General features: G+C 39.9%; 2 protein-coding genes across 3 annotated transcripts; one reads left to right on the forward strand and one right to left on the reverse strand.

The window, feature by feature from the left end:
- The first annotated feature begins 1,568 nt into the window (after positions 1–1,568).
- Positions 1,569–15,841, forward strand: faxca (failed axon connections homolog, metaxin like GST domain containing a). Of its 2 annotated transcripts, XR_010330543.1 has the most exons (7): positions 1,569–2,104; positions 4,975–5,110; positions 5,766–5,962; positions 10,472–10,689; positions 11,578–11,694; positions 12,547–14,495; positions 14,927–15,841. XR_010330543.1 is itself a non-coding variant. In XM_064339146.1 (6 exons), the coding sequence occupies exons 1-6, from the start codon at positions 1,845–1,847 to the stop codon at positions 12,834–12,836; spliced, it is 1,218 nt and encodes a 405-aa protein (XP_064195216.1). In that variant the 5' UTR covers positions 1,569–1,844; the 3' UTR covers positions 12,837–15,841. The 2 variants fall into 2 exon arrangements, 1 of the variants encoding a protein (XP_064195216.1); XM_064339146.1 differs by having other exon boundaries at positions 12,547–15,841.
- Positions 15,842–18,975: 3,134 nt separating this feature from the next.
- LOC135256896 (POU domain, class 3, transcription factor 2-like) lies at positions 18,976–26,582 on the reverse strand. The gene is made up of 2 exons (XM_064339148.1): positions 25,645–26,582; positions 18,976–19,191 (listed from the first exon to the last, which is right to left on the reverse strand). Exons 1-2 carry the CDS (start codon positions 26,545–26,547, stop codon positions 19,180–19,182), a joined length of 915 nt encoding a protein of 304 aa, XP_064195218.1. The 5' UTR covers positions 26,548–26,582; the 3' UTR covers positions 18,976–19,179.
- Between the last annotated feature and the right edge of the window lie 549 nt (positions 26,583–27,131).

A 27,131-nucleotide genomic window follows, 5' to 3' on the forward strand; every position in this document is an offset into this window, starting at 1 on the left:
CTTAAAAATATTCAGATGAAAAACCAATATGGGATTCACGACAATGTGCAGACCTTTGTTCTTGTGCATATCTCAGGTGTATGAGGTGATGAATGCTGACTGCTTGTAAATTTTATGCGCAATCCTATTCGTGTGATTAAGGAAACAGGAATGAACAAATAAAGATAAATAAAAAAATATATGAATGCTGAAATGGAAAAGTTCTTACACACAGTTTACGATCATACACGTTTCGTGAATGAGCCCCATGATCTTCTCAGGTATTTTTTTTAGTCACGCAGAATCCAGTCCCATTAATTATTTACAATTTCTGCCAAGTGAGGCGTAGCTCCTGAACGCTGCATGTGATGTGAATGAGACAAAACTTTCACCAATGTATTTGGCTGATGGCCACGAGGGATTTTGACCACATTGTTTATGATCTATAGCGCAATCTTAAGGTAACACACATTTGTGTATTTATTTTGACCTAATTTTGGCAGTCTTTGGCTAAAATGTTGGGTCAACAGGGCTGAACTAGATGTACACAGTTGTTTAATGTCTGCCATAGTCGTTTTCCATGAATTAAAACAGTGCTTCCCAAACCTCTTCTCAGGTACCCCCAGCCGGATCCAGGTTTTTAATGTGTTCCACATCAAGTACACATGATGTGACTAATCAAACCCGTAATTAGCGGTATCAGGTGTGCTTGAAGAGGAACACACATCAAATACCTGGATCTGGTTGGGGGCACTCAAGGAGTGGTGTGGGAACCCCTGATTTAAAATAGCGCATTCCATGGCCAAAATAAACTCCGGTGGGGTAATATTCACGAAATATGACTTTGGAGTATGCTGCTGTAAACTATACTTCGGTCGGCCACAATGCACTTTTAAAAATTGTGGCAAACAACCTATGGGTAAAAAAGGATGTGAGGCATAGCCACTGAATAACGCGTGTCCTCTGGATTAAACTTACATTCTCATGTTTGTATGAACCCCACAAAGCATATCGAGTACACATAGTTGTTCTTTACAGTGCCACTATCAGATAAAGCATGTATTTTTCATAATATTCACCTCCTCACCTACTTGGCCTACATTCAAAATCGTCGCATTCCAAGATTGATCAGAGTCAGGGGTTTGGTGTTATTCATTACATCCTGACAAATGATACATAAGACTGCAGTTGTATAACATTTGCTCAATGCTGCTTAGACCCTTTTCATTGACTGATTTTGTTATCCTCCATTGCACTTACGCTGCTCAGTTGTTATCGTTATTTAAATTTACAGCATGACAGGTTAAATTGGTATAATATCAGTATCCATTGTGAACTTGCAGGAAAGGTTAGCGCTTTAGTATAATAACTACATCACCACCACCAACAACAACAGCAATAATAATAATAATAATAATAATAATAACGAGGTATTATGATTATTGGGCCTACATGTTACTATTATTATAGTTACTGTGTTTGATATTGCAATAGCATATTAGGCCTATAACAATGCGTTGTTCGAATAGGTAAATCCAAGATTGGTATTAAAATCCTGCAATTACGCTTGGTGTTCACACTGTGTTCCTGTTGTTTTCTTGCGCTTCCAGGGGGAGGAGAACGCTCACCGGTAGCTACAGCGTTCGTGACATCACTCGTCGCCATTGGGATAGACAAAGCGGCGGCGAGCAGCAGCGAAGGATGCCGAGTCCTACACCGGGACCACCACCGGCAAAAATGTTCCCTTTTCCTATTTTGCACCTAAAATTACCGATCGTCCTGCATTAGGCTAACACCCGGTTCAGCCATTTTGATGAAGCCGAAAAAGACCAGAGCGCGGAAGCAGGTGGCGATTCAGAGGGAGAATGTACTGGGGTGTTGGCTTCGCCTCCTCCCGGTCATGTGTGGTTGATCTTGGCCGGAATCAGAGCTTCTCCTTCGGGCTCTGTGGCTCCAATGAGCACTACTCCTTTTATGGGTACATTGTCGCCTTCCCTCTGCAGGACTACGGCGGGATCATGTCGGGTCTCGGGTCCGACTCCTGGTGGAAGAAAACCCTCTATCTGACCGGTGGGGCTCTGCTCGCCGCCGCTGCCTATCTACTGCACGAACTGCTAGCTATCAGGTAATATTAAAACGGAGGGGGTTCACAAACACTCCACCACTTATGTTTCTTAATGTTTTATATTGTTATAATTTGTCATATTACTAGGCTATGTCTGATAGCTTAATGTCTTTCTTGTCTTCTTATGGGCAGAAAACACAGACGACATTATCTTTGCGGACATTAAAAAAAAAAAAAAAAAACTCTGTAGGCCTACTGCTGTTTTTATGATGGTTTGTTACCTAATCAGAGAATATTGGGCGGGGTGTAGTCTACCAATGCAAATGCGAAAATGTCTGGGAATATAGGCTCGTGAGTGAATTGTGATGTAACTGCCCATATGAAGGAGCCCCTAGGATGGCATCACATATTGTGCAAGCTTCATGGCCGTCCATATTCTATGTTGCTGCTACCGAATGTGCAGGAATCGTTTTCCTAAACAGTGGTTTGGTTTCAGATATATAAATTGCGTTTATGTACATTTTCAGAGTAGTTTCAAAAAGTCCCGTTTGTATGATATATTTTCCAAGGGATGCATGAGTCATGTTAATATTCGAGTCGTTTGTTTTGTTTCAGCTTTCAAGGGCACGTCAACCGCTACCTTAGGTGTTTATGTGCAACCAGGCATCAGTGTGTGGCCTGCCGAATGACCGTAGAGTCTTTGAAGGCAGGTAGATATAGAAAATACTGCGGTTGTAATAGAATGACCTTTATTTAGCACGTGAAGTATGATAAAAACCTAAATATGAATGAGCTCAGATAAGACCTAAAGAGAGAAGAAAAGCAGTTGAAGGGAGTAGATGGCTGTAGGCTATACATCAGTGTGCTAGTTAATGATGAGCAATGTTGCCATCTCGTAATGTAACCTAATAATGTCAGTGACCTCAAATAAACATTTTCCGTGATACCTATGTTTTGAATCCCGTGTTAGATTATAGACAGAGTGGGCAGTTCATTCTGATTGTGATCTGGCACAATCTATAAACATGTCATCACAGTAGACCAAATATATTGGTATTTTGAAAATATGCATGTAGACCAGGCATGGACAATATTTATTTTTGTAATCGCTAATGCCTGCATTTGTGATGATTCGTTAAAATCCCGATAACCCGATAAGATGTGTTTCTTCGTATTGAGTTTTGGGAAAGCAGTGTTAACATTAATACATCTAAAATAATTAGAAAAGCGAAAAACTAGCGCTGGCTTTGCCAGTGTGAACAAAAAGATTGTTGTCGTAATATTTTTCTATTGAATAAAATTTTTGAGAGTTCTCACATTTTTGTCCGATTGAAATTTTGAATGGAACATTATAAGTGATAATTCCATCTTTGTATATTTTGCTTGTGTTGCTGACTTCGCCATGCTATCTGTTTTTTATAGTGTAGCACCAAACGTCTGAACTTGATATTTAAGACGTGTAGGCTACTATAGACGAACCTTGTACATAACAGTTCAGTACCATTGTGGAGTGGATAGCGCCGCCATGTCATATTATTTCAGTCGGACGGCAGCGTGGGCCTCTTGTAGCCTATATATTTCAGCATACTGTCTATGTGAATTGTCAGTAGCGTGTTCCTTTTTTGTTGAATTACCTTGTGTTACTGGAATGCTTCTACGGTGATTATTGATGCAGCAACTAAGGTTTTCATGTTGATAAAGTAGTAAACTGCAACATTGATTCCCAAGCTGTGGTCTAACAACAGTTTTATAGATAGTCCATTACAGAGTAGAAAGAGTGAAATATATGAGGTATGAATGTATAGCTGTTGAGTAGATTTTAGAGCAATAATGCACCCATGATCCTGGAGAGCCACAAGCTCTGCCTGTTTTTGTTTTCACCTCAAAGTCAGCACCCAGTTCAGATCCAAGTAACCAAGTGAAGTAAGTTAATTGTGTAATCAACTTCTCTACTTGATTAAGTACAGAATAACAACAAAAGGCAGTAGAGCATGTGGCTCTTTGGGACCAGGGTTGTAGAGCCCATTTCTATTTGTATAGGCTATTTGTCCCATTGTGGAGTAGACAGACCTGTAGTATGTTTGTTTAACTGTAGCGTAAGCAGAGAGGAGAATATTTATCCCCTTGATGTAGTGTACATTTGTCTCACTGTAGAGTAGACTTGGTTTATCTCACTGTGGGTTGAAGTGCATACAATGCGTTACTGCCAATTTTGTGTGGGTCCTTCTGTAAGTAGATGAACAATGTGCAAAATGACTTTACCACAAGACCCATTAAGTGCTAAACCTCAGCATTGTTATCACTGGCAAACACCATATTTCTTTTACTGTGGAGCTGACTTTGTTCCTGTGGGCCTCAGTTAAAGGGTAGCTCCTTCACTTTAAGTGTGAAAGGCGAGGGAGTCCTGTAATAGGAAAGTACTGAAGAAGTACTGACAGAAGCTGGGACTGTCAGCAGGAAGTTGGTTTTATGATGCCTGGAATGAGGAAAGCACATTTTTGAATGCTCCCATTTGATGTTGGATATTAATATCTCTGCTATATTACTACACTGCTGTCAGTGATTATGCAAGAGAAGCACCTCATTCAACAATTTGTGATGTAGTAAATGGAAATATTACTACACCATGTGGAAATTACATGCAGTAGTAATATAACATAATTCTAGAGGCTTATGGCAATTATTGAAGGTCACTTTCTTTAGAACTAGCATTGAATGTTTAATTGCTAAATTCTAGCATGTCCTCAAGCACAAACTCTTTGCTTTTTCTGTTCCAAATCAATTGTACCTTTTTAAGTGTTGGAGAATGGCTTGGCCTGAGTTTGAGTTGGAAATGGGATGGTATAATATGGCTGCTTAGCAGACCCAAAGGAATGATCCTCCTTGAATCTTGGGTCAATCAAGAGTTAACTCTTGGCTTGCTTCCCCAGGAAAGAGCAGGAGATGGACTCCAAAGATGCTATCATTCTTCACCAGTTCTCTCGGCCCAAAAGTGGGGTTCCCAGCCTCTCCCCTTTCTGTTTGAAGTTGGAGACCTACCTGCGCATGGTTGACCTACCCTACCAGGTGTGCTTCCATCTTTATATGTTCTGCATTGCATTGGTATGGTGGTGTATAAGATGTGTGTTTATGTGTGCATTTGGTAGCATAGGTACTGGGTGCACTTCCTGCATGGTTTTATTAGATCTATGGGACTTAGCATAAACGTTATGTGTGAAATATTTAGATTTGCAATTACTATGTTTTACTTTTGTATGATTAGGGTCACCAACTTTAATGTTATTTGTGACTGCTGAAACTATATTAAACCCATAAACTAACTTACTTTAACCTCTTGAGACCCAGTAGGAAAAAAAGTTAAAATATTTTATTTATTTAATTTGTTTAAGGGTATTGGACGACAAAACATTTTGCAGTAAAACTATTTTTAAAACATTTTTTTCCCCTTTTTTAATATTTTTAAATATATTTTATTTAATGTAGGTTTCAGCAAAGTAGTATGTGGTTCTTGAGATTCACCGAGACTCATATCCTCTACAGCGGACAAAAATTAATTGCCTGATCTGAGGAGGTTAAAGCACATTGAATGTGACAGTATTCTAGCACATCGGTGACCACAATGAATGCAATGTGATTATACTGAAGATTATGATAGCCTTAAAGTGCATATGCGACTGTGGTGCTGAAGTAAATGTAACCAGTTGTTTTGCTTCCTTTGCAGAATTACTTTGATGGGAAGCTGTCTCCGCAGGGCAAGATGCCCTGGATCGAGTACAACAATGAGCAGGTGTCCGGGACGGAGTTCATCATCGACTTCCTGGAGGAGAAGCTGGGAGTCAACCTCAACAAGAGCCTGAGTCCACAGGAGAAGGCTGTGTCCCGCGCCGTCACCAAGATGGTGGAGGAGCACTTCTACTGGTGAGACATGCGCTTACAGTAACAACTAACAGAGAACAATAATCACCAATCAGTAAAATAAAGCATGAATGGATGTGGAGATGGGGGGGATTTCAGGAAACAGCTGACAATGGGGGAGTAGACGCATGTGATGATATATATTTATTGGGAGAACCAATTTAGCGGGTAAAAAAAATTAATGAGAGCTTGTTTGAAAATGTATCTTCCATAGTAGCACTAGTTATAACTGCAGAGCTAAAGTAAGACCTTCTGCAATCCAGAGTTACTGTGTATGAGTATTTTTATTGCTATTCTAGGTGTGGTTTATGGAGTTTTCGGGCTTAAGTTTAATTGCTAATTGATTTTTAAAATTATTATTATTATTATTATTATTATTATTAATAATAATAATAATAATAATAATAATAATAATAATAATAATAATAACATATTAATAATAATAATAATAATAATAATAATAATAATAATAATAATAATAATTTAAATGTCAGATTTGTGCACCTATGATTAGGTTGGAATATAGTTCAATGGAAACTATAAGATTGCTTTGGTGCATTATTGCCTGCTGCCAATGTGGGTTTTCATTTAAGGTTAACCGCTCTTTCACTGGCCGTTGCTGTGTTCCTGGCTTTTATCTGTATCTGTCTCCTTTCTCTCTCCGTCTCTGAGTGATGTGGTTTGCAATCCCATATGCGGCTATTGATTGAATTATTTATAGCGGTTACATGCTGCTTTTTGTAGAAGAGGCTGCAAATTAGCATCCTGTGTGCCCTGAGCCAAGACTGTAAGAAAATTAGTAAAATGTACCTAACATGGATGACATGCAGATACCATTGTGTATCACTCTGGTCTGTTGAAAAACTGCATGTTCACTAAATTATGTTTACTAAATTAACTTGATTTTTATTTATGCTTTATTTATATTTTACCAGGAAAGCCCCACTGATTGACAATGTACACAGTTATAGTGACAATATTACATTTATTTGGCAGACTGTTGCACTCCTCAGTTGTCTCTGGTTTTAAATTAAGCATCTGAAATGGGAGAATATGTGTGTATGCCCTGCCCCTAAATTACATATGTTCCAGTCATATTTCTTTCCCTTAAATCTCATGCAATCTCCCTAAATCTGAAATTGTATGTATTTTCTGTAAACCATATGTGTTGCTTAAAAGCTATCGATATTCCCAATGTTATACATGTTCTCTTAATATTACCGATCTTCCTTAAATTATATGCATGTCCCTAAATTGTATGCTTGTTTCTATGTCCCCAAGATCATACGTGTCTCCACTAAACCATATATGTGTTGTATGCTTGTTCTTTAAATCAAATACATGTTCCAAAAATCGTGCACCTGTTCCCTAAATCATACATATAAGGTTTAAGGTTTATTTTATTTAAGAAAGGGACAGCACACATTAATAAACATGAGAACTTCGATACACCATGTAAATGTGCCAGATTTAGCCATACAGGCTAATTTTCATCTGTAATCCCTGGGCAGGTTGATGGTTTAAGGAACATAAAAGAACATACATAACACATAAGCACAGACAAGTGAGTAAAACTATTGAGCATTAAAGAGATGCATTACGAGCAGCATAAAAGAACGTACAAGACACGTAAGCACAGACAAACGAGCATCAACAAGTAGCATCACGAGCAGCCACAAGCACATGGGAGCACACAGAGACAAGGAGCTCGGCACCCATGTGCCTATGGCTGCTCGCAACGCCAACCGCCAATGCCCGCCCGTCCGCACCTACCAGCAATCCAACATGCTCCCAGAAAAGTATGGTGGGAGGAACAACCCATGGAACCGCTTTCCACGTCATGTCGTAGTGGCAGAGGCCCATAGAGTGTTTACGTTCAGACTCGATGCAGTGCTGGATACTCTCTAGGCTGCTGGTAAATGGCGAGCCTAGATTGAATGGCTGAATGGCTTGTTCAGGGGGGTACTTCACAAAGCAGGATTACTGTGTTAGCTGGATAACTGCCCTGAGTAAAACCCAGAACAGCTCTTTTTGCTTCAGTCCATGTTTCAGACTTGAGGGATTTTCGGGATTTACTCAGCGCAGTTATCCAGGTAATTCAGCAATCCTGCCTTGTGAAACAGGACCCCGGTCTTAATAATAATAATAATAATAATAATAATAATAATAATAATCGTCATCATCATCATAATCATAACAACACCCATTGCTCAGCCTGCCATTGTACCTGGCATAGGATCATTTATGACTCATGATTGGATATGATCTACCACAGCTTCTGGAAGTGTTAACTTCTGTTTATGTAAATAGAACTGAATAACACTGCTGGCGCTGCTGGTAATATGTGCCTCTTATACACCAGTTATTCTTGTGTTTATTAAGATAACTGTTTTACTCTCCTAGCTACAAATCAGTTGTGATTGAGTAAGACAGGTAGAATTTTAATGATCTTTAAATCCTTTATTATATTAAACAGTAGTACCTTTCTTTAAATATACCTGTCCAGTAGAGCATATCATCAATAACTTTCATAATGGGAAAGGATGCATTGCTTTTTACTTTGGATCTCATCTGGATACTTAGTGGAAGAGTGAGAAGCCATAGGATTGAAAATACTCCTTTGTTTCAGCATACCTATATGTGAAAAAGCCCCCCCAAAAATTATTATTATTATTGTTATTATTATTATGTAAAAATAAATTGTATGATTTATTGTCATCATTAGTATTATTGTAAACATAATTTTTTATGCTCTTGTCCTTTATGTAGCCAATTATGTGTTTGTTTGTTTTATTTAGACAGGAAGGAAGGGAGAAACAGGATAGATACAGCAGTACCAAAGGAAGGAAAGAGCAGAGTTTTATTGATAAATCCATACAAAATGCATTTGTGAAGGCTAATGCTGCTAATGTGCTTAACTTTTGAAAGTAGGAATATCATATCAAAATGGGGACCTTCTGTACTCTGGAAGGAATTTATTTAGCAGTGTAGTTTAATGCTTAGGGACTGGGCTTGTAAGACAAAGGTTGTAGGTTCAGTTCCCAGCTGAGGTGCTGTGGTTGTATCCTTGAGCAAGTTCTTTGACCTGAAATGGTCCAGTAAAAATGTCCATTGTATAAATGCAATGTATGCAAAAATGTAACCTGTATAAGTCACGCTAGAGGACAGTCTGCTAAAGGTGAAAATATAAAGTATAGAAAAGTTGGCTTCCATGAGTTGGTGTTCCATGGCTCAGGGTCACAAACAAAACAAGGAGAACGAGCAAAATGGATTTCTCTCAATTTAACGGTAAATTACAATGTATTACAAAAACTTGCTTTGTCAAATGGAAAAAAAGCACTGCAACTGTCTATTCAGAGGAAGGAAATTCCACAGTATTGAAAGGTAAGATTTCTCAGTATGACAGGTCATATGCCTTGGGAAAAATAGCAGACAGAAAGGTTCTCCAGAGTGCCAGGAAGCAAGTGCAATGGTGTTGATTCTGCGTTTCTGAACTGAGAAAAGGTGCATGGGAATAACGTCATTGTGTGGCATGAATTCTTCATAGAAGATGTGATATCCACGCTAATCTTCCATAAAAATAGTAAGATGGATAAATCATCAGTGGTTGGTACACTGGTACATCAGTAAATTAAGTTACCTTCTCAGGACTGCTGCTGTTTAGTCGTGTTTGTGGTTGGTCTCCTTTGAGCTGCTTCTGCATTTTTGTCTCAGTTGCACTGTAAGATTTAGCCTTGCAATAATAAAATATTAAGTATGTGATCAATCCTTCCTTCCTCATTTCCTCAGGTTTCTTGTTCCTGTTTCTCCAGAATATTGATGAAGTAATGACATATGAAGCTGTGTTTTGGCAGTTTTAAAAATGTTTTTTGTGGGTCGGGCTCCAGATTGCACAGTGAAGCCCGAAATAATGACAGCTTGATATTTTGGCAGTGTTTAATTATTTGATTCCATCTTCAGTGTCGAGAATGAAAAGGAATACTTGTTTGCATTTCAGTCCGTCCGAGATACTGTGTGTGATTAAATGCGTACTTCCAAGTGGACGTGACCCTTGCACCCTGCAGCATATAGACACCGTCGGTCCTACTGAGGATGATGTGCTGGCGCCTGAAAAGGGCACATAGGTTACAGTGATCTAAATGTTACCCGCTGCATCCAAATTTAATTATCATTTGCTGGAGAAGATTGCCTCTCTCTGTTGTATTAATGGGGTTGAGAGGTGCTTGAGCAGCTCAGAACTAAGTGTTTTTTTGTCAATTATTATTATTATTATTATTATTATTATTATTATTATGATTATTATTATTATCACTTGTTTTTATTATTCTTATTAATTACAGCAGCAACAACAAACTAGGCTGTTTCTATCAATGAAAAGTAACATTATGTGTGTGTGTGTGTGTGCATGTGTGTACGCGTGTGTGTGTGTGTGTGTGTGTGTGCATGTGCACGTGTATGTGTGTGTGTGTGTGTGTGTGTGTGTGTGTTTGTCTGTATGTCTGTGTGTCGCAGGACCATAGCGTACTGTCAGTGGGTGGATAACCTGGAGGAGACTCAGAAGATGCTGGCGGTGAGCGGGCCCCTGAGTGACCTTCTCAAGTGGATCCTGAGTCACCTGACCGGCGGCATCGTGAAGCGCGAGATGTACGGTCACGGCATCGGACGCTTCTCCAAGGAGGAGGTGTACGCCCTGATGGAGAAAGACATGCGGACGCTGGCCACCCTGCTGGGTATGCTGAGGCATCCGGGCTGCTACTAAAATTCACACATGCAGCCAAAATATTCTCTTTACATTTCAACAGTGGAACCTCCAAATTATGAATGCATTGGAAATGGAGGTTGTTCAGAACAGAAATTTTCTAACTTTGTAAAGTCACCTGGAGCAGGGGATTAAAAAAAGAAAGAAAGCTTGAATCCCTAGAATATACTTACACTATGGTATCCTTCTCGTTTAAAGAGTCTAAAAACTAATAATCAAACCACCAGTCATTTCATTCGAACATTCATTTGTTTTTCTACATGCATCATATACATTTCAGTGACCCACTGCCATTGATTCTAACTATTTGATTCTGTTTCCCCCCTTCTTTTGATAATATTGTTAATTTTGATAATATTTTGATAATATATATGTTTTCATCAGTGGAATGCGATGTTTTGGTATATTTTTACATTGTAGTGTCAATAATAGTAAGGAGCTCTATCAGGTATGATTGTGCATGATATTTCCAATTTCATAACCATTCGGTTGACTGGCCAGTCGACAACTGTGAGATTCACATCACTGATGTTCTACAGTAGTTAAAATACACTGCCCTATAATGCTCCTTCAGGACTGCATTGTGTTTTTAAGAAAATGGAAACACCATAGATGTGAACAGGACCTGTCTATGTAGAAACTGCCCTCTTTTGGTTAAATTGTTGTACTGCAGACAGTATTTCACAGCATTAACAGTTTCACTGCTGTGGTGACTTCAAGGAAGAGATGATGCATTGTAACTATAGCTGTGTACAGTCTAGAATTGTCAGTTCAGTTGATTCAGTTTATGAGTACCAGCATAGATGTTCTGCATTACTCGTTTTTGACATTGTTTTCTCATATCAATATACAACTGCAGGTGATAAGAAGTATATCATGGGTCCGAAGATGTCGACTGTGGACGCCACAGTGTTCGGTCACCTTGCCCAGGCCATGTGGACGCTGCCAGGCACCCGGCCTGAACAGCTCATCAAAGGTGAGGTCACTCGCACTTCCTGTCTGCCAGTGATGTCACTCCATCTCTCACTGGTATAACTCCACTGCACTTCTATTCATGTTTCACTGATTGGATCTTACGGTTACCGTCTATGACTGCCTGCTGTTTTCACTGTCCTATAACAAATTTGATGACTGTTTGACTGTCAGAGTTGACTGTGACCTCTGACCTGACATCAAATCATACAAATTTCATGAATAAAATCAGCCGAATTACTACGACTGAACCACTGCAAATAATCACAAAATAAATCACTAAAATGAAGAAGCACAGCACAGCTTACTGCACAGCTCATTACAAACTTCATCGACTTCAACTCTTTAAAAAAAAATCTTAAATGGATTACGTATATTCCCATTTAGCAAAAAGAAATGGAATAATGTAATCAAACGATTCAAGTACAAGTTCTGAATTTTCATTATAGTGTATTTTTATACACTTTGGTTTCAGCACTTTTCATGCATAGCCCCCCCCCATTGGGAGCCATAATGTTTGGGACATATTAATGTTATGTACTTAAAAGTACCCATGCTAGGTACTTTATTTACCACCTGGTGATGTCTATGAGTCACAGGCTTCAAGCAGTCATTGTATGAAAAGGATATGCAACATTTTATTTACTTATTTCATATGTAATATGGGTTGCTTGCCCATTTTTATGGTTTATATCTCATTGTCATCTGCAAAGCAACCAATGTCTCAACTGTTTTGATTTCAGCGTATACATACATTCATTTTGGAGTTTTTTTTTTTTTTTTTTCATTTTGTGGTAGGACACAGACTTTGATTTGTTAATTTAAAGATGGCCACCTTTGCCTGTGAACCATGCAGGTGAGCTGATCAACCTGGCCATGTACTGCGAGCGGATCCGCAGGAAATTCTGGCCCGAGTGGTACGTGGACATCGACGACTTCTACTACGACGGCTCGAGCGAGAGCAGCGGCACGCCGTCGCGCCCGCTGGAGTTCGGCCTGTACTCGCGGACGGAGACGTTCGAGGAGGACGCGACGGGGAACAGCCTCTCGTACTCGCGCACGCCGGACTCCGAGTGCACCGCGCACTCGCTGATGGACTCCGACCTGGACATGGAGGGCTCCGACCCGGAGTCGCTCAAGTGTTAACCCCTCAGCGGCACCCCCAGCGCCCCCCCCCTGCACACCGGGGAAGAGGAAGGAGAGCGCGCGCCTCGGTGGGCGTGCCCGGGCGTGACGTCGTCGCGGGGCGTGGCCCCTTGCCGCAGCACCGCGTGCGCGCCCTTCCATCCGCACGCGCCCCATCTCTCCACAGATACCAACGTTACAAATATTATATTAATATACTACTGCAGAGGAAGTGTGGAGATGTACAATATGGATCCTCATCAGAATACAGCTGTGAAATAATTCCTCTGCTTAATATATTGATGTTGTAATGAAATGCGTAAAGGCAGTGAAAATGTGGATGAAAGGCGGCTGTGTATGATCAGGCTCACAGACGGGCTCAGTGGTTTGATTCCTGTAACTTCACTCTTCTGCCCATCAGTCCACTCTCGACATTCCCTGTAGGGGCTGATTGACATGTGTCTCTCCCATCATCCCTTCAGCTACAGGACTGTGCGAACAGGACTGAGAGAGCGCTACGTTTCGCTAGTCAGCACTAATAATACACGTGTTCTAAAAAGTGACTAAATAATGACCCGACAGCTCTTTTTAATAGTCATTTTGAAATGAAAGGAGGAAGATAATATCCTGAAGAAGATTCTTCACTTGTAGGGTGTGAAGCCTTCTGACAGAAACAGTTTGTGTGTGTCAGTGTTTGCAATGGCTTGTAATTCTCTGAGGCCAGAGTGGTGTTCTTTAGGATCTTGCACGAGGCCAGGTCTGAAGAATCGCACAAATATGTGGCAGAGCAAAGCACACTGGCCTTTTTTAAAAAAAAAGCAAAAACATTTTTTCAAATATTTTTTTTTTTGGACAAGTGATTAGCTAACAAATAATCTTTGTTAGCTAATGGTGTCATGATTGAGTCGAATGCGATCCGGAGCGGTTCAGAAGTCCTGCAGCTCAGAGAGAGTTTATCACAGCGCCGCTGGTTCCACACAGAATCTCTCAGACTCAGTGAGAAGAACAGCCACACAGCGGTAGCTGATTCCTACAGAACTCTGCAGAGGACAGGGGCCATGAGGATTATTTGCCTGCTGTCTGAGACTTCCCCACCCGACCTTCTAAATAACCTGGTTCGATGTGCGTCCTACTTATTCCCGACAGAGAAGCTATGTTAAAATCATTCGTTATTGAGTTTCAATCACCTGACTGCATAAAGGTCCACTGTGTTGTCATTAGTATGCAGAAGCTGCAATATGGTGCAGCAGAACAGTTGATCCTTTCGCCATGGAAACAACGGAGCTGTGTCTGGAAGCAGTCGGAGCTCGGCATCACTCAGCTTCCCGCTTCTGCCCTGCAGAAGCAAGAAAGCTCTCTGGAGCATGAGCGCTAGCCTTAATTAAAACTACCGTAAATGAGAACCTGAAATGTGAAGAAATGATGGCTATTCAAAGAAACCCCCTGCAGTGCTTTGATTGCTCCTTCTGGGAGGGATTCGGTGGTCTGATCTCATGAATAATAAGAGTACCTGCAATTCCAGTTCCTGATCAGGCTGCCAGTGGCAGAATCAGCACACTGCGGAGGTCCCTGTCCGTGTGCTGAGGACTTGCGCTGTTTTCCAGCTTCAGCTCATGTGCTCCTGCAGATTAACCTTGTTTCTAACGGTAACAGACCCGTGATGCGTCTGCTGCCCCAACGGTGAGCGGCTGTATTCACTTTAATGGTCGACTGTGCGGCGACATTATCGGTGTGCGGTGTGGCTGTATAAACCCTCTCTGTAGCTGTCTGAGTGTACAGTGTGGCTTTACAAACCCTCTGTGGCTGTGTGTCCAAAACAGTGAGATATCTTCCCAGCATGAGACCAGCCAACTTCACTCGCATGTGTTTGCCTTAGATCAGAAATCGCTGAGATGACTCTATGGACCGCCTTATGATTATGATTTGTGTTTACGTTATGCCTGAGCCAGTACTTTATGCTATTTTAAATTAATTGTTCATCTTCCGTTGATAAAATTATTGTTGAATTATTTTTGACAAATGAAATGAACTTCAAAAACAGATGTTTTTTTTCCTAATGCATTTTTCCAGCCATTAACCAACAGAGTGAGACTCGGTGTGTTTTCTTCCAGTGCTAAGAACGCCTGACCGCACGTGCTCTCTGCACACCAGTATGCAAGTAGAAGGAGCTACCGCCTCTGAAACATTCGCCACCGCTCAGAAACAACCAAATAAACGAGGAGAAGAGTGTGTGCTAGACTGTGCCAGAGCAGGATTCACACCCCTCCCCTCACTTTCCAGTGTGTGCATGTTTAAGGGGGAGGGCCACCATTGTCTGTCCGTGTCTGTCTCTCTGTCTGTCTGTGTAATCATGGTCCTTAGCTTAGCTAGGTTTTCCTGACTGAGAGAGGCAGCGGGGTGAGTATTGCCCTCATGCAGCCATCTCTGAGTAAAGGCTGAAGCATGAGTAAAGAGCAGAACCGCATGAACCAGACCTGGTCCACTTACACACAGGCACTCGAAAAGTTGCAAACTAGCGTTTAAACGTGAGCACCCAGTAGCGTGGCCGTTTCAATGTTTGTGGTCCCCATCGTGAAAGTGACCCAAAGCAGCGAGAGGTAAATGGAAAACTAAAATGGAAAGATTTTGTGTTATCATACCTCATAACTTGGCTTTGTTCTGTCTGGGCTGTGCTGTGGAAATCTGCTGAGGAGGGTATTCTGGAGTGTCCTTTTGCTCACACCTGACAAAAATGGCAGTCTGGGTCCAGAGAGGGACCCCACTGTGTCATTTCCTTGTACAAATCAGTACCACTAGTTTATGAAGCCATATTACAGAATCAATGTTGTGTATGTTTAGACAGTTGTGGACTATACTGGGTAATGTACATAGGAGTGTAAAACTGTACATGAACAAAATCACTGTAAGATACCATGTACTAATTGACTTCCTATGAATGTACCATAACCAGAGATGAGTGGCTGTATGGAAATGATTACTCTATGATACTAACTAATATTTAATTAAATATAGCTGTTATAATTTTACCCCGAATTGTGTGTTTTAATATGTACTATGTTGCATTTGTTACTGTTTTGGTCATTTTGTGCTCGATTTTAACATCATTAGCTAATTATACTGAGGAACCCCTTTCAGAGAAATTTTCTGGAACCTCAAATTACCATGAGTGTTGAGAGAAACGTAAAATGCACCCACACGTTTTATTCACTGGCATACTCACTAAAAGTAAATGGAAATTAACCCAGCTGAAAGTTTAAATTTTACTACTACTCCGCTCATGTTGCGCATGTAGTAATAGAACTCCATTAGAGGGCTATCATTGTGAGGGTCAGCTCCACCATAGACTTGAATGAGCCATACTTAAAGTAATCCTGAATTTGCTAAACTAACTTAATGTGCTAGAGAAAGTACCAAATGAAACCCACACAGAGGGGTGAACAGTTGACCTGTGCTGACAATGGAATACCTACTTACACAAGGTAGGTGCTACACATTGGTTGTGGGTGAGGGGCGTTCCCACTCATCACTGTAAAGCACTTTGAGCGTTCGGAAAAGTGCTATATAAATGCAATGATTCATTCATTCATTCATTCATTCATTCACAAGCTTCTACACAACTATATTGTGCTTTTAATAAAAATCTGAAGGCATTAAATGGTAAACAAAAAGTACACAGGATTAATGAATAAATCTAAAAAAGTTTTGGTGATTTTTTCACTTTACAAGCACCTATGACGGTCATGATCAGACAGCCTTTTTTTTCAGGGACATTCTGTGTTCATTAGGACCAAAAATTCCTTGGTCTCTGAAATTTTCCACAAGGAAGCTTACTGTGAAGGAAGGATATTTGAAATGTGGATCACAAATACTTTTCTTGAAACTTACAATCAAACTGCAAACTTTTTGGCCCTTTAAAACCCTGTCTTGGTCTTGGTAATTTTATAACCTTTATAAATTCTAAATCATAAATGTAATAGCAATTCTGTTTGTTGACCAGTAAATTAGTAATTTTGAAAATGATAAATATTAGTATTTTAAAGTATTATTTTTATTTTTCCCATCTGTGAATTAGTTGTTCCCTTAATTACATTGTAGGAACACAGAAATATAGACTGGAATCTCTGGTACTTTTGGAGTACTTTTTGGACTGGGAACTCTTGGAGGGGAGTGGTTTAGCTGGCCAGCAGTTGCAGCTGTGGGCAGTTACGTGATTAGTTCTAACCTATATCTGTGCTACCTTCAGTGAGACTGGGGTTGACCAGGGATGCACACGATCACGTACAAGAACCACAACAGCATCCGCATCAGCAGCAACAACAATGGCGACGACGACTACAATGACAGTGATGGTGACAGTGTTGTGGTTCGCTGAATCAATAAGCGTGTGCATCGTACCCTGTCCCTGCCTGTGTAGTTCTGTGGGACTTGTTACAGTAACCTTTGATTTATACTCATTGCTATACATCTAAAGAACAGTGCCTACATCCTGATTGACTTTGATGAACTACTACTCCCAAGTCTTTTTCAAAATGAACACATTTAATTATGTTTCTTGCATAAAACACTCATATCTCTTTTTTTTACCCCACATGCAGAACTTCACATTTGATTTATATGGACTTTAACTGGCCAGGTTTAAATCTTGGATTACTGTAGTACAGGCCCTGATTCTGGAGGACTGCACAATGGGTGCTGGTTTGTACTTAAATATAATTATAGCTCTACAATTACCAAACAGTTCAGACAAAAGAAACCACGTGAGGTCAGTTCACAGTGTCATCAGCTTTAATTAATGTGTTGAATGACAATAAAAAGCAGCCTACCCTGTGGCCATTCAGGACCAGATTTTAAACCGTCTACTAAACCTCCCAGTCCTGTAACATTGATTTACTATTAAAGGTAACCATTCCAGAATGCTGCTGCCCACTTAGTCTTCAGCCTGCCTTCATTCATAGATGCCATGCCACTTTTAAACACTCTTTACTGGCTTCCATTCACCGCCTACATTCAAATCAAATCATTCACATTGGCATACTAAGCTGACAGTGATTGCACCGTACACTCCAACCAGATCTCTTATTCAGCATCCTATTTCCAGCTGACTATCTTCTAGCATGCAGCAGCCACTCCTTGCGGTCTGGCTCTTCTCTGCCCTCATCCACTTATGGTGGAACATCCATCCTCAGTCTGTCAGGAAGGCAGATGCAGTGGCTATTTTCTGCAAACATCAAAAAACTTGTTTGGTTGGTTGAGATGCAATGGCTTTGGCATGTATGGCTGCTACTGGAAGTGGCTGACTTGCCTATATTGATTATGAGACTGCTGACAGGAGCAAGATGAATTCTCATGTGTACAGAAACATATTATCTGCTCTGATCCAGCCGAATGCCTCAAAACTCATTGGGTGGCTCTTCACCTTGCAGTAGGGCAATGACCCCAAACACACAGCTAAAGCAATAAAGAAGTTTTTCTGGGCCAAAAACTGTTATGTTATCGACTGATTAAGTCAATCACTAACCTGAATACAATTGAACAAGCATTTCACTCGCTGAAGATAAGACTGAAGGTAAAGACTGAATGCTTGGACAGCAGAAAATGGTCTACTATCAGCTATTACATCTGTCTTTATTAGTGACTGAATAATAAACAAGTAGATATTTGTATAGGTATTCGAAGCAAGCCTTCAACCATAAGCAATCTAAATGCAGTATGAGAATGTGAATGACCTGGTCAGCAATGTGAGCTAGCTAGCAATTGGTACAGTACTTACCTCTGTAATTGTACAATTGTACAGTACAATTTACAGTCTTTCTCCTTTTTACTTCCTGGAATTGTTGATGAGGCCCTTCTAATTCGGTGGACATCGTTAACAGGCTGTCATTTTGATGGTATCCAGTGTCTGAATTTCAAGTTGTCACAACATACATACTTTTCCCCTTTGTGATAACCGTGTTGGTATACTGTGGTATTTCATATAAATTGCAAGGTTAAATATGTGTTGCTCCAAGATTTTATTGACATATTTATTTTCCTAGATTGCAATGACACTGCATACCTCTGAGTCACATCTTCATTATGAGTGCAACTTAGTTGTAACCTCGGTTAGACTGCTGGACTTGCTCTTGAATGAAGTTCCATACAACTGTTAACATGAAGCCAGTGTTGTTCATTCATTTATTTTGCTTATGTGGCCAAATTAAATAGTGAACAACTTTCACTATTTAATTTAGAAAAAAAATGGGTAAAGAAGTAATGCATCTGGTCTCTCCTCACTCTCCTTTTACTTCTTTCAAGGCTCACCACTGGGATTTCTCTTGCTTCTGGGATGCTCTTCGTGATTTTTGGCCTTCCACTTCTCTTTCCACTATTTGCAAAGCTACAGAAAAAAGTGGTGTTTATTCCTGAATGCAAATAACAAACAAAAGCAGACATATTCAAGTTTCACTGTTTTCCTGAGGAAGAAAACGGTCAATTGGATATTCATTGGACATTGTTGCCAAGAGACAAGGATGTTTTTTTGGGTATCAAATGTATCATACAGTGCACTCCATAATGTCTGGGACAAAGACATATTTTTTTCTTGAATTGGTTCTGTACTACCACATGTTTAGATTTGTAATCGGTAATCAAACAATTCACATGTGGTTAAAATGCTAATTCTCAACTTTCACTGAATTGTATTTTATGCATATTTGTTTCACCATGTAGAAATTACAACATTTTTGATACATGGTACAATATTTTTTTATATTTTAATATTGATTTATTTGTATATTAAAAGATTTTTGTAATTTTTATCTCTGCACTTGTATATGTATTTATACATTCAACCCCCCCCCCCCCCCTTTTGGTATTTATTATTATAATTTATTATTGGTTTTAATTAGTAAATGTGGACTGTTATGTGCTATGAGAAAAATGTCCCCATGGGGATAATGAAATATTCTATATATGTATCTGTGTAAACTATTTAATTTACAATCAGCTTTTATATAGCAAATATACAGTAACTTTTTGTAACATACATTTTGTAAAATTAACTTGACAACCAAGTATAAACATATCATTTCAGAAGTGTAAGTTTTTAGCAGCTGTTTAAAACATTCATTTAAATGGCTTCTTCCATGAGACTATTTTTGTGTTGACATTTTGGTGTGACAAACATTTGAATGACCAAATTCTCTTCAGATGTTAAGATGGAAAAACACAGGGCCAAGTTACTTGAAATAATTTGGGAAAAACTGGCTAGCATTGCTTTGGAATAGAGTTTGTTTCATTTGTATGTGCTAAGGTAACCAATATTGTTTATTGTAACTTGGTCTCATTTTGATATCAGAATTTTTAGTGGAGGCCTAGATTTTACCATTTGTAGGTTAGCTAGATCCTAGTTAATAAGAAATTAAGAGTAGAAATGCCACAGCACTTAATTTAACCATTATCACTTTGAATTGATAAATCTGCCATCATGAAAACAAACATCAACTGTTTGTTGAACTGTTTAAATAAATTGCAAAAAAAGGTTTCTATGTTCAATGACGGCAAAACTACAGCCAACCATATTTCAGTACATGAAAATTAGCATACAATGCTAAGTCACAGGACTAATTCTTGGTATAATTAATTCCAGGCTAGGTCTTTGGCCTTTGGTCATGTTTTGAATACAAGGGCATATTCTTCTGAATTTTTTTGAATCTTGCCAATAGCATGAACAACATTGTCGCTAATAAGGTTTTCACATTCAATGAAAAAATGTAATATTCTGCATAATATTTCAAAATATTCCTATCCTGAAGCATAAGTCTCTGATCACATGACATTTGGAACATGACCTCTTTGTTCAGCAGTCATGACCATGGATGATTGCATGTAGCGTCATTTTGCACTTGCTGTTCGGCCCCCGGAATCGTTTTTTGCTTCTTATCTTCTGTAAAGCATATTGTATTTGCACTAGATTGTTTGAAATAAAGTTTATAATAATACTAATAATAGTAGTAGTAATAATAATAATAATAATAATAATAATTATTATTATTATTATTATTATTATTATTACATAATCAGTGAAGACAATGAGCCAGTACCTGTGGCAGCCATGCATGCCCAAACCATAACACCAGCACCGTTTTACAGATGAGGTGGTATGCTTTCGATCGTCGGCAGTTCCTTTTGGCCTCCACACTTTGCTCTTGTCTCTAATACAAGTGAACCTTCCTCTCATCTGTCCAAAAGACCTTTCTCCAGAACTCTGCCAATTCTTTTATTTTCTTAGGGAAACTGTAACCTGGCCATCCTGTTTTTGTGGCCCACTAGTGGTTTGCGTCTTGCAGTGTAACGTCTTTTGCACCAGACAGTAGTCACTGACACATCCACACTTGCCTTATGAAGAGTGCTTCTGATCTGTCGAACAGGTGTTTGGGGTTTTTTCGTCATTATGGTGAGAATTATTTGGTCACCAACTGTGGAGGTCTTCCATGGCCTACTAGACCCTTTACAATTACTAAGCTCACTAGTGCTCTCTTTCTTAATGATGTTCCAAACAGTTGATTTTGGAAAAACTAAGGTTTGGCCTATGTTTCTGACAGTTTTTTTCTTCTTATTTCTCAGCTTCATAATGGCTTCCTTAACTTTCATTGGCACAACTCTGGTCCTCATGTTGACAAACGCAAATTACAGACTCCAAAGGCAAAAGTCTAGAATCAAAATTACATACTGAAAGCTCTCTTATACCTGCATTAAGGAAGCAACTGAACACACCTGACTAATCAGTAATCAGAAACACCTGTGAATCCATTTGTTCCCAACATTATGGTGGAAAGGATATATATATATATGTATATATTTGGTCAAGACATTTTACAGAAATACAAAATTGTATTACATTTTAATTTAAAAAACTCAATAGAGGTCTGTTCAAAACGTGGTAATACCACTGACTCAATGCCCCGGAAAGCTATTAGTCAAAACGTATCAAGAAACTACAGTTTCTACTGAAGCAGCAGCCTCGTTGAAGTGGAGTTAATCCAGTTTTGAATCAATTGCATTTTATCAGCGAACTCAAGGTGAATTGCTTGTGAAGTTAACGCGGTCTAGCATGGGGGCAAACATGTCAGCTACCTCAGTAAGGTTATCTCTGGATGCTGCAGCTGCTGCAGTCAGCCTCTCCTACCGACTCCTTTGAAGAGGCTGTGAGCAGCCCGAGCAGCCTTGTTTCTGTCTGGGGTTCCGGTTCCGTCCTTTTTTGGTTGAAAAGAATTCAGTTATCCACCGCTTTGCGACGCCATTGTGTAAGGCATTCGAGAGTCTATGAGAATTCCAGTCAGATATGCAGGTGCCCGTGGGATTTAAAAAAAAAAATCCACTGGTTTAAATGATTGGCGCAACCGTGGTGTGTGTGTATGCGTGTGTTTGCATGTTTAATCGTGCAGTCGGTCTTGTCGTTGACACAAATCGCTGTTTTTTCGCCCAGCTCTTTATGCAACAGACCGTGTGCAGATGAAAAACCGTCTTGTGATACATTTTCAGAGGATTAGAATAGGCTACCAAGTGAACGGCAATTCAGATTAAAAAAACATCTGGTGACACGACTGTTAGGCTATAGCATGGTTTCAAAGGAAAATTTATTGCGTGTGTATGCTACTTCTCAATTTTAGAAATTTGCTGATGCTGATGCTGATGTGGATTCAGCATGTCAAATCTTGAATAGGCTACAGAGATAATACAATAGAGATCTGTTCTACTGACCCATGACGGAAGCATTTCTATGATTTGTCAACCGTCATTTCGATGACTATGTAGCCATTGCCCATATAGCACAATTGAAAATGTTAACTTATTTAATTTCTGCAATAACTTCACGTTTATTTATGCAACACACAAAATTTGTAAAGCTCAGGTTAAATTTAATAAATATATTTTTAAAAATTATTCTTCTAGGTAACACTGAAGAGGTAGATAATTGTCTTCCACGCAAGATAAAATGTAGCCTATAGGCTAATAAACCCATGTGTAGCCTATGTATTAACTATTATTATTATTATTATTATTGCATAACGACACATACAAATAAATAATAAGAAGAAAATAAAAGGCTACGCAGTAAAGCACATTCATTCTATGCTCAGATAGATAGAGAGCCATTTACATTTATTGATCTAGCCTACTAATCAGAGTATCGAAGGCAGCTGAACTGCAAAATGTCAATTCAGCCATGTGTAGAGCGCGGAGACTGTACTTTTTTGTATGAAAAATGTGACATGAGACGCAGCTTATGATCATTGAATCTAATTTTAGTTATTAAACAGATGAGAAAAATCGACACTACACTTCGATTAACGAAAGCAGACATTTAATGACAAAATTGCACTTAAAACGTTTTGTGCGGATTAATGCATTACCATTACAAAACTGTGTTATGACCTCTGTGCATGAAGCACGTTCATATGTTGGTTACTTATAGGCTACTGTCATGCCCAAATACGACAGAAAAGTGTCAGTTTCACAAATATACTGGAGTCTGTGGTGTATATGTGTGTGTGTGTGTGTGTGGGTGGGTGGGTGTGTGTGAGTGTGTGTGTGAAATGTACACACTTTCTTGTACGTAATTCACTTAACACTGACATGGCCTATGTGCTGTGTACTTATCTTATTTTGCACGATAAATAATCACGAGACTTCAGAAGCTCAGGTGGCTTTCTTTTGTTTCTTAACAGCTTTCCCTGTTGTTTAACCTTTCCATAATTTTACCTTGTATTCAAGTGCAGCAAAATACAACGGGGACGATGATAATCGATTTAATGCGCACAAGAATGCGTGTACATAAAACCTTAACAATTTGTGAAAGAAACACACTTTTCTGTTTGAGCCAAACCGGTCTATGTCACACGTGGGCATAATATTGAGTTCACTTACAGAGATACTCACGAACAAAACAGTATACGATCATGAAATGTAGGCTACTTTGTGGAAAACCAATGCCTGTTGCCTTTCACATTTTCTGTTTTAAGAAACAGCACAAAACTTAAATGAAATGAAAATATATAGGCGTTCGGCAGGAAACTGAAAGTACATACCATAATAAAAAATAATACATACTATACTGTGTTGGCGGTGCATCATATATTTCCCTCATTAGGCCTATTCCTCTGAGTGTCAGTCCATTTCCGTTAGAGTCAGCAGGTGTTACTGCAAAATGTCAGTTTAGGACATGTTTCTCCCTTGGCCCACACGCAATTAAAAAGTAAAAAAGGCTTGATAATAATGATAATAATAATAATAATAATAATAATAATAATAACAATAATCATCATCATCATCATCATCATCATCATCATCCTGTAAAGTGAAACGTATTATAAAGTCAAAAAGGAATATTAACTTTGACTTCTCCAATTTTAATGTAGTTAATATTTAATTTTGTGAAGGAATCGCTGGCACATTGCATTTCAATATAATATAAGATCGTTCTGCTGTCATATGTAAGATTAAAAAAAACATCACCCCATCAAAAAATAAATCCACTTTGATCATAATACCTATAGAAGATGAAATGACAAGGTAGTGAAACAACTGTGCCATTCCGTTTTCTCGCCAAAAAAGCATATGATATGAAGGGTGCAGCTCCGGCGACATATTGTACAACAAACTACAAGCTTTCATTCCGGTTTAAAATCACTGTAAATTGCGCCATCAATCCTAAAATTAAATAACGTTAAAATATTTGGATAAAGAAATATTCAGTAACTTTAAAAAACTACGGTGTGAAAGGGACAAAACAAACAAACAAACAAAAAACATTTTAGAGGCTATACAATCTTTGGCCAAGCTGCGTCAGAGGGCTGAACCTTGCCAAAAGTGAGAAGTGCCAGGTTTCTGTCGCCGCCCTGCCATGACCTGTTGGCACGTGTTGTCGGCTGCCTTTGTGTAATGCATTTGCCCTGCCGAAAGTCTGCTATTGCCATTAATTAATTCTTATCGCGCAACAAATACCATGGCACGAATAATAGTAATAATAATAATAATAATAATAATAATAATAATAATACCATGTGTAACAATAAAATACAGGGCAATAAACACATAATCTTTACCCATCTGTAAGGCTAATCGAATTGTCACTGGAGACAAATGACTGGCAGGTGAATGCGCCCGAACCAGGTGATGTTCAACCCCAGCCTCCCCTTTCATACCATAAAGATGGCGTTTATTTACCTCGTTGCTGCTTTACAACGTGCAATCGTCTCTTGCAGATAAAGCGTATGCGTGTGTTGAATTCATAAATGGGGTGACAGAATATCGAGGTTATTTCTTTAATTACAACAACCAGCCTATATTAATCTGGTCCGTGTCACAGTGCTTAGCATATTTACATACATGACATAGGCTACACTCTCTTCGTTCTTCAGTGAATCCATTTTCTCTCAGTTTCGGATATATTGTTATGATACTCACGGCGTTGCCTCCATCCTCCCCTTGAAGTTCAAACAAAATTACTACATCCGTTATCGCTCAGGGTATCCCCGTAAATGATTTCATCACATAAATAAAAAAGACACAAAACCGTTACAGTGGTTCGTGTTTTTTTTCCCACTGTATAGATTGCTCATGGTGTCTGGACCCCATGGTGGGGCGGTGTGTCCTCATATGCATCCTCGGTCCCAGGGAGCGGTCCGCCGGCAGGCGTCATTCGTTTCTCTTTCTGTCTTCTATTACAAAACCAAACCCTAACCACCTCTTTTTCTAGTTGAAGACTGTCCGCGAGTGAATGTATCTCCTGAGCCCCTGGTTTGGGACACTTTAGGAAATGGCTTTCCAGAGCACCTTTCACACTCACCTCGATGGAAGTCCGCTTTTTCCTTCTCCTCCCCTGTGCAGCGATCTTGTCCAAGCTGGTGGGGCTCCCGGAGGTAGAGTCCGCTTCTTCCAACCACTTGTTCAACAAAGGCTTGAGCTTACACATGTTTTTAAAGCTGAGTTGAAGGGCCTCGAACCTGCAGATCGTTGTCTGGGAGAAAACATTTCCATATAGAGTGCCTAAAGCGAGTCCGACGTCCGCCTGCGTGAAACCAAGTTTAATTCTTCGCTGTTTAAATTGCTTAGCAAACTGTTCCAAGTCGTCCGAAGTCGGTGTATCCTCGTCGGATTGGTCGTGGTGTCCCAGGCGTTGCTGATGCGAAGGTTGGAGACCTTGGTCACTGAGATGTGGGCTGTGCTGGTCGTCGTTCGTGTCTCCGAGTGTGTGATGTCCGCTTCCCGGATTCACACCATTCGCACCGAAATCCGGTTGAGAATAAATAAGGGTCTGCCCGTTTGATGTCGACATGTTCGGTATGTGAGCAGCTGTTGTGGTTCTCCATGCTGCAGCATCCTGATGTGTCCCGTGTGACTCTTGCGGCAGATGAGGTGCTCGCTGCTGGTGCTGCAAACTGTTAGAGTTGTGAATCTCTTCTCTGCCGCTCTGCACCGTGGGCTTTATGTCTTGTTCGCTGAGGGGACTGGAGGGCCATGGAGCCCCCTCTCCATGGGACAGTGCTGTTATCCACTGGTGCGCGTGGCTGAGCGGGTGGCTATTGCCCTGCAGTGTGTAGTCGCTTTGCAACAAGGTCTGTGAGTCTCTGTACACTGTTGCTTGCTGCATGCCCCCAGGCTCCGAGTGCGCAATGGATGAGCTTGAAGTGAGGGCACTGTAACGATTAGATGCTGTGGTCGCCATGACTCTCGGAGCTGGTCTGATCATTCTTATTAAAGGAGCCGCACATTTTGAGTTACACATCCCCGTCGGCGTCTCACAGCCTCCTTGTCAAGCGGGCACCATGCCCGCACCAGAGCTCCGCCTTGCTCCATATTTTATTGGCTAGAAATGGTTGACAGACGTGTTGATATCTGAGAGAACAGCGCTCATTGGACATTCTTTTCAAACCGCCTCTATTCTTGTGAACGGTACACAGGGTTACAGGATCTTAAGGATCAGTCGAAGACGCAGGAAGGTACTGTATGAGCTGCAGGGAAACGTGTGTAGCTGCGTAACCGCAGAAAATAGGCTAACCGCTCTGCCTTGAGAATATCCTAATATGACGTTATTAAATATAACCCGCAGACTTCATGGATGTGCACGATTATTTGGATTAGTGACTTAACGTTTATTACAGCATTCATTGGAAAATAAAAGTATCTTTGGTTGAAGGTTTATATGATGTTGTAACATGAACAAACTGAAAACAGGTTTTTTTATTTCTGCATACGGGTCAAGTATTTACTTTGACATGCAATGGGCTTTTGGTTGAGGTGGAAAATTGAAACAGATTTCGTTTTTGTGGTATC

The sequence above is a fragment of the Anguilla rostrata genome, chromosome 6 (genome assembly GCF_018555375.3).
Source record: "Anguilla rostrata isolate EN2019 chromosome 6, ASM1855537v3, whole genome shotgun sequence".
NCBI lineage: Eukaryota > Metazoa > Chordata > Actinopteri > Anguilliformes > Anguillidae > Anguilla > Anguilla rostrata.

What these genes read in the sequence shown, in the direction of transcription:
- faxca (XM_064339146.1), top strand. Translation starts at nt 1,845, where the DNA reads ATGTACTGGGGTGTTGGCTTCGCCTCCTCCCGGTCATGTGTGGTTGAT. An exon ending in TGGTTGACCTACCCTACCAG is followed by an intron (nt 5,111 to 5,765) that starts GTGTGCTTCCAT and finishes CTTCCTTTGCAG; the next exon opens with AATTACTTTGATGGGAAGCT. An exon ending in GACGCTGGCCACCCTGCTGG is followed by an intron (nt 10,690 to 11,577) that starts GTATGCTGAGGC and finishes ATACAACTGCAG; the next exon opens with GTGATAAGAAGTATATCATG.
- LOC135256896 (XM_064339148.1), bottom strand. Translation starts at nt 26,547, where the DNA reads ATGATCAGACCAGCTCCGAGAGTCATGGCGACCACAGCATCTAATCGT.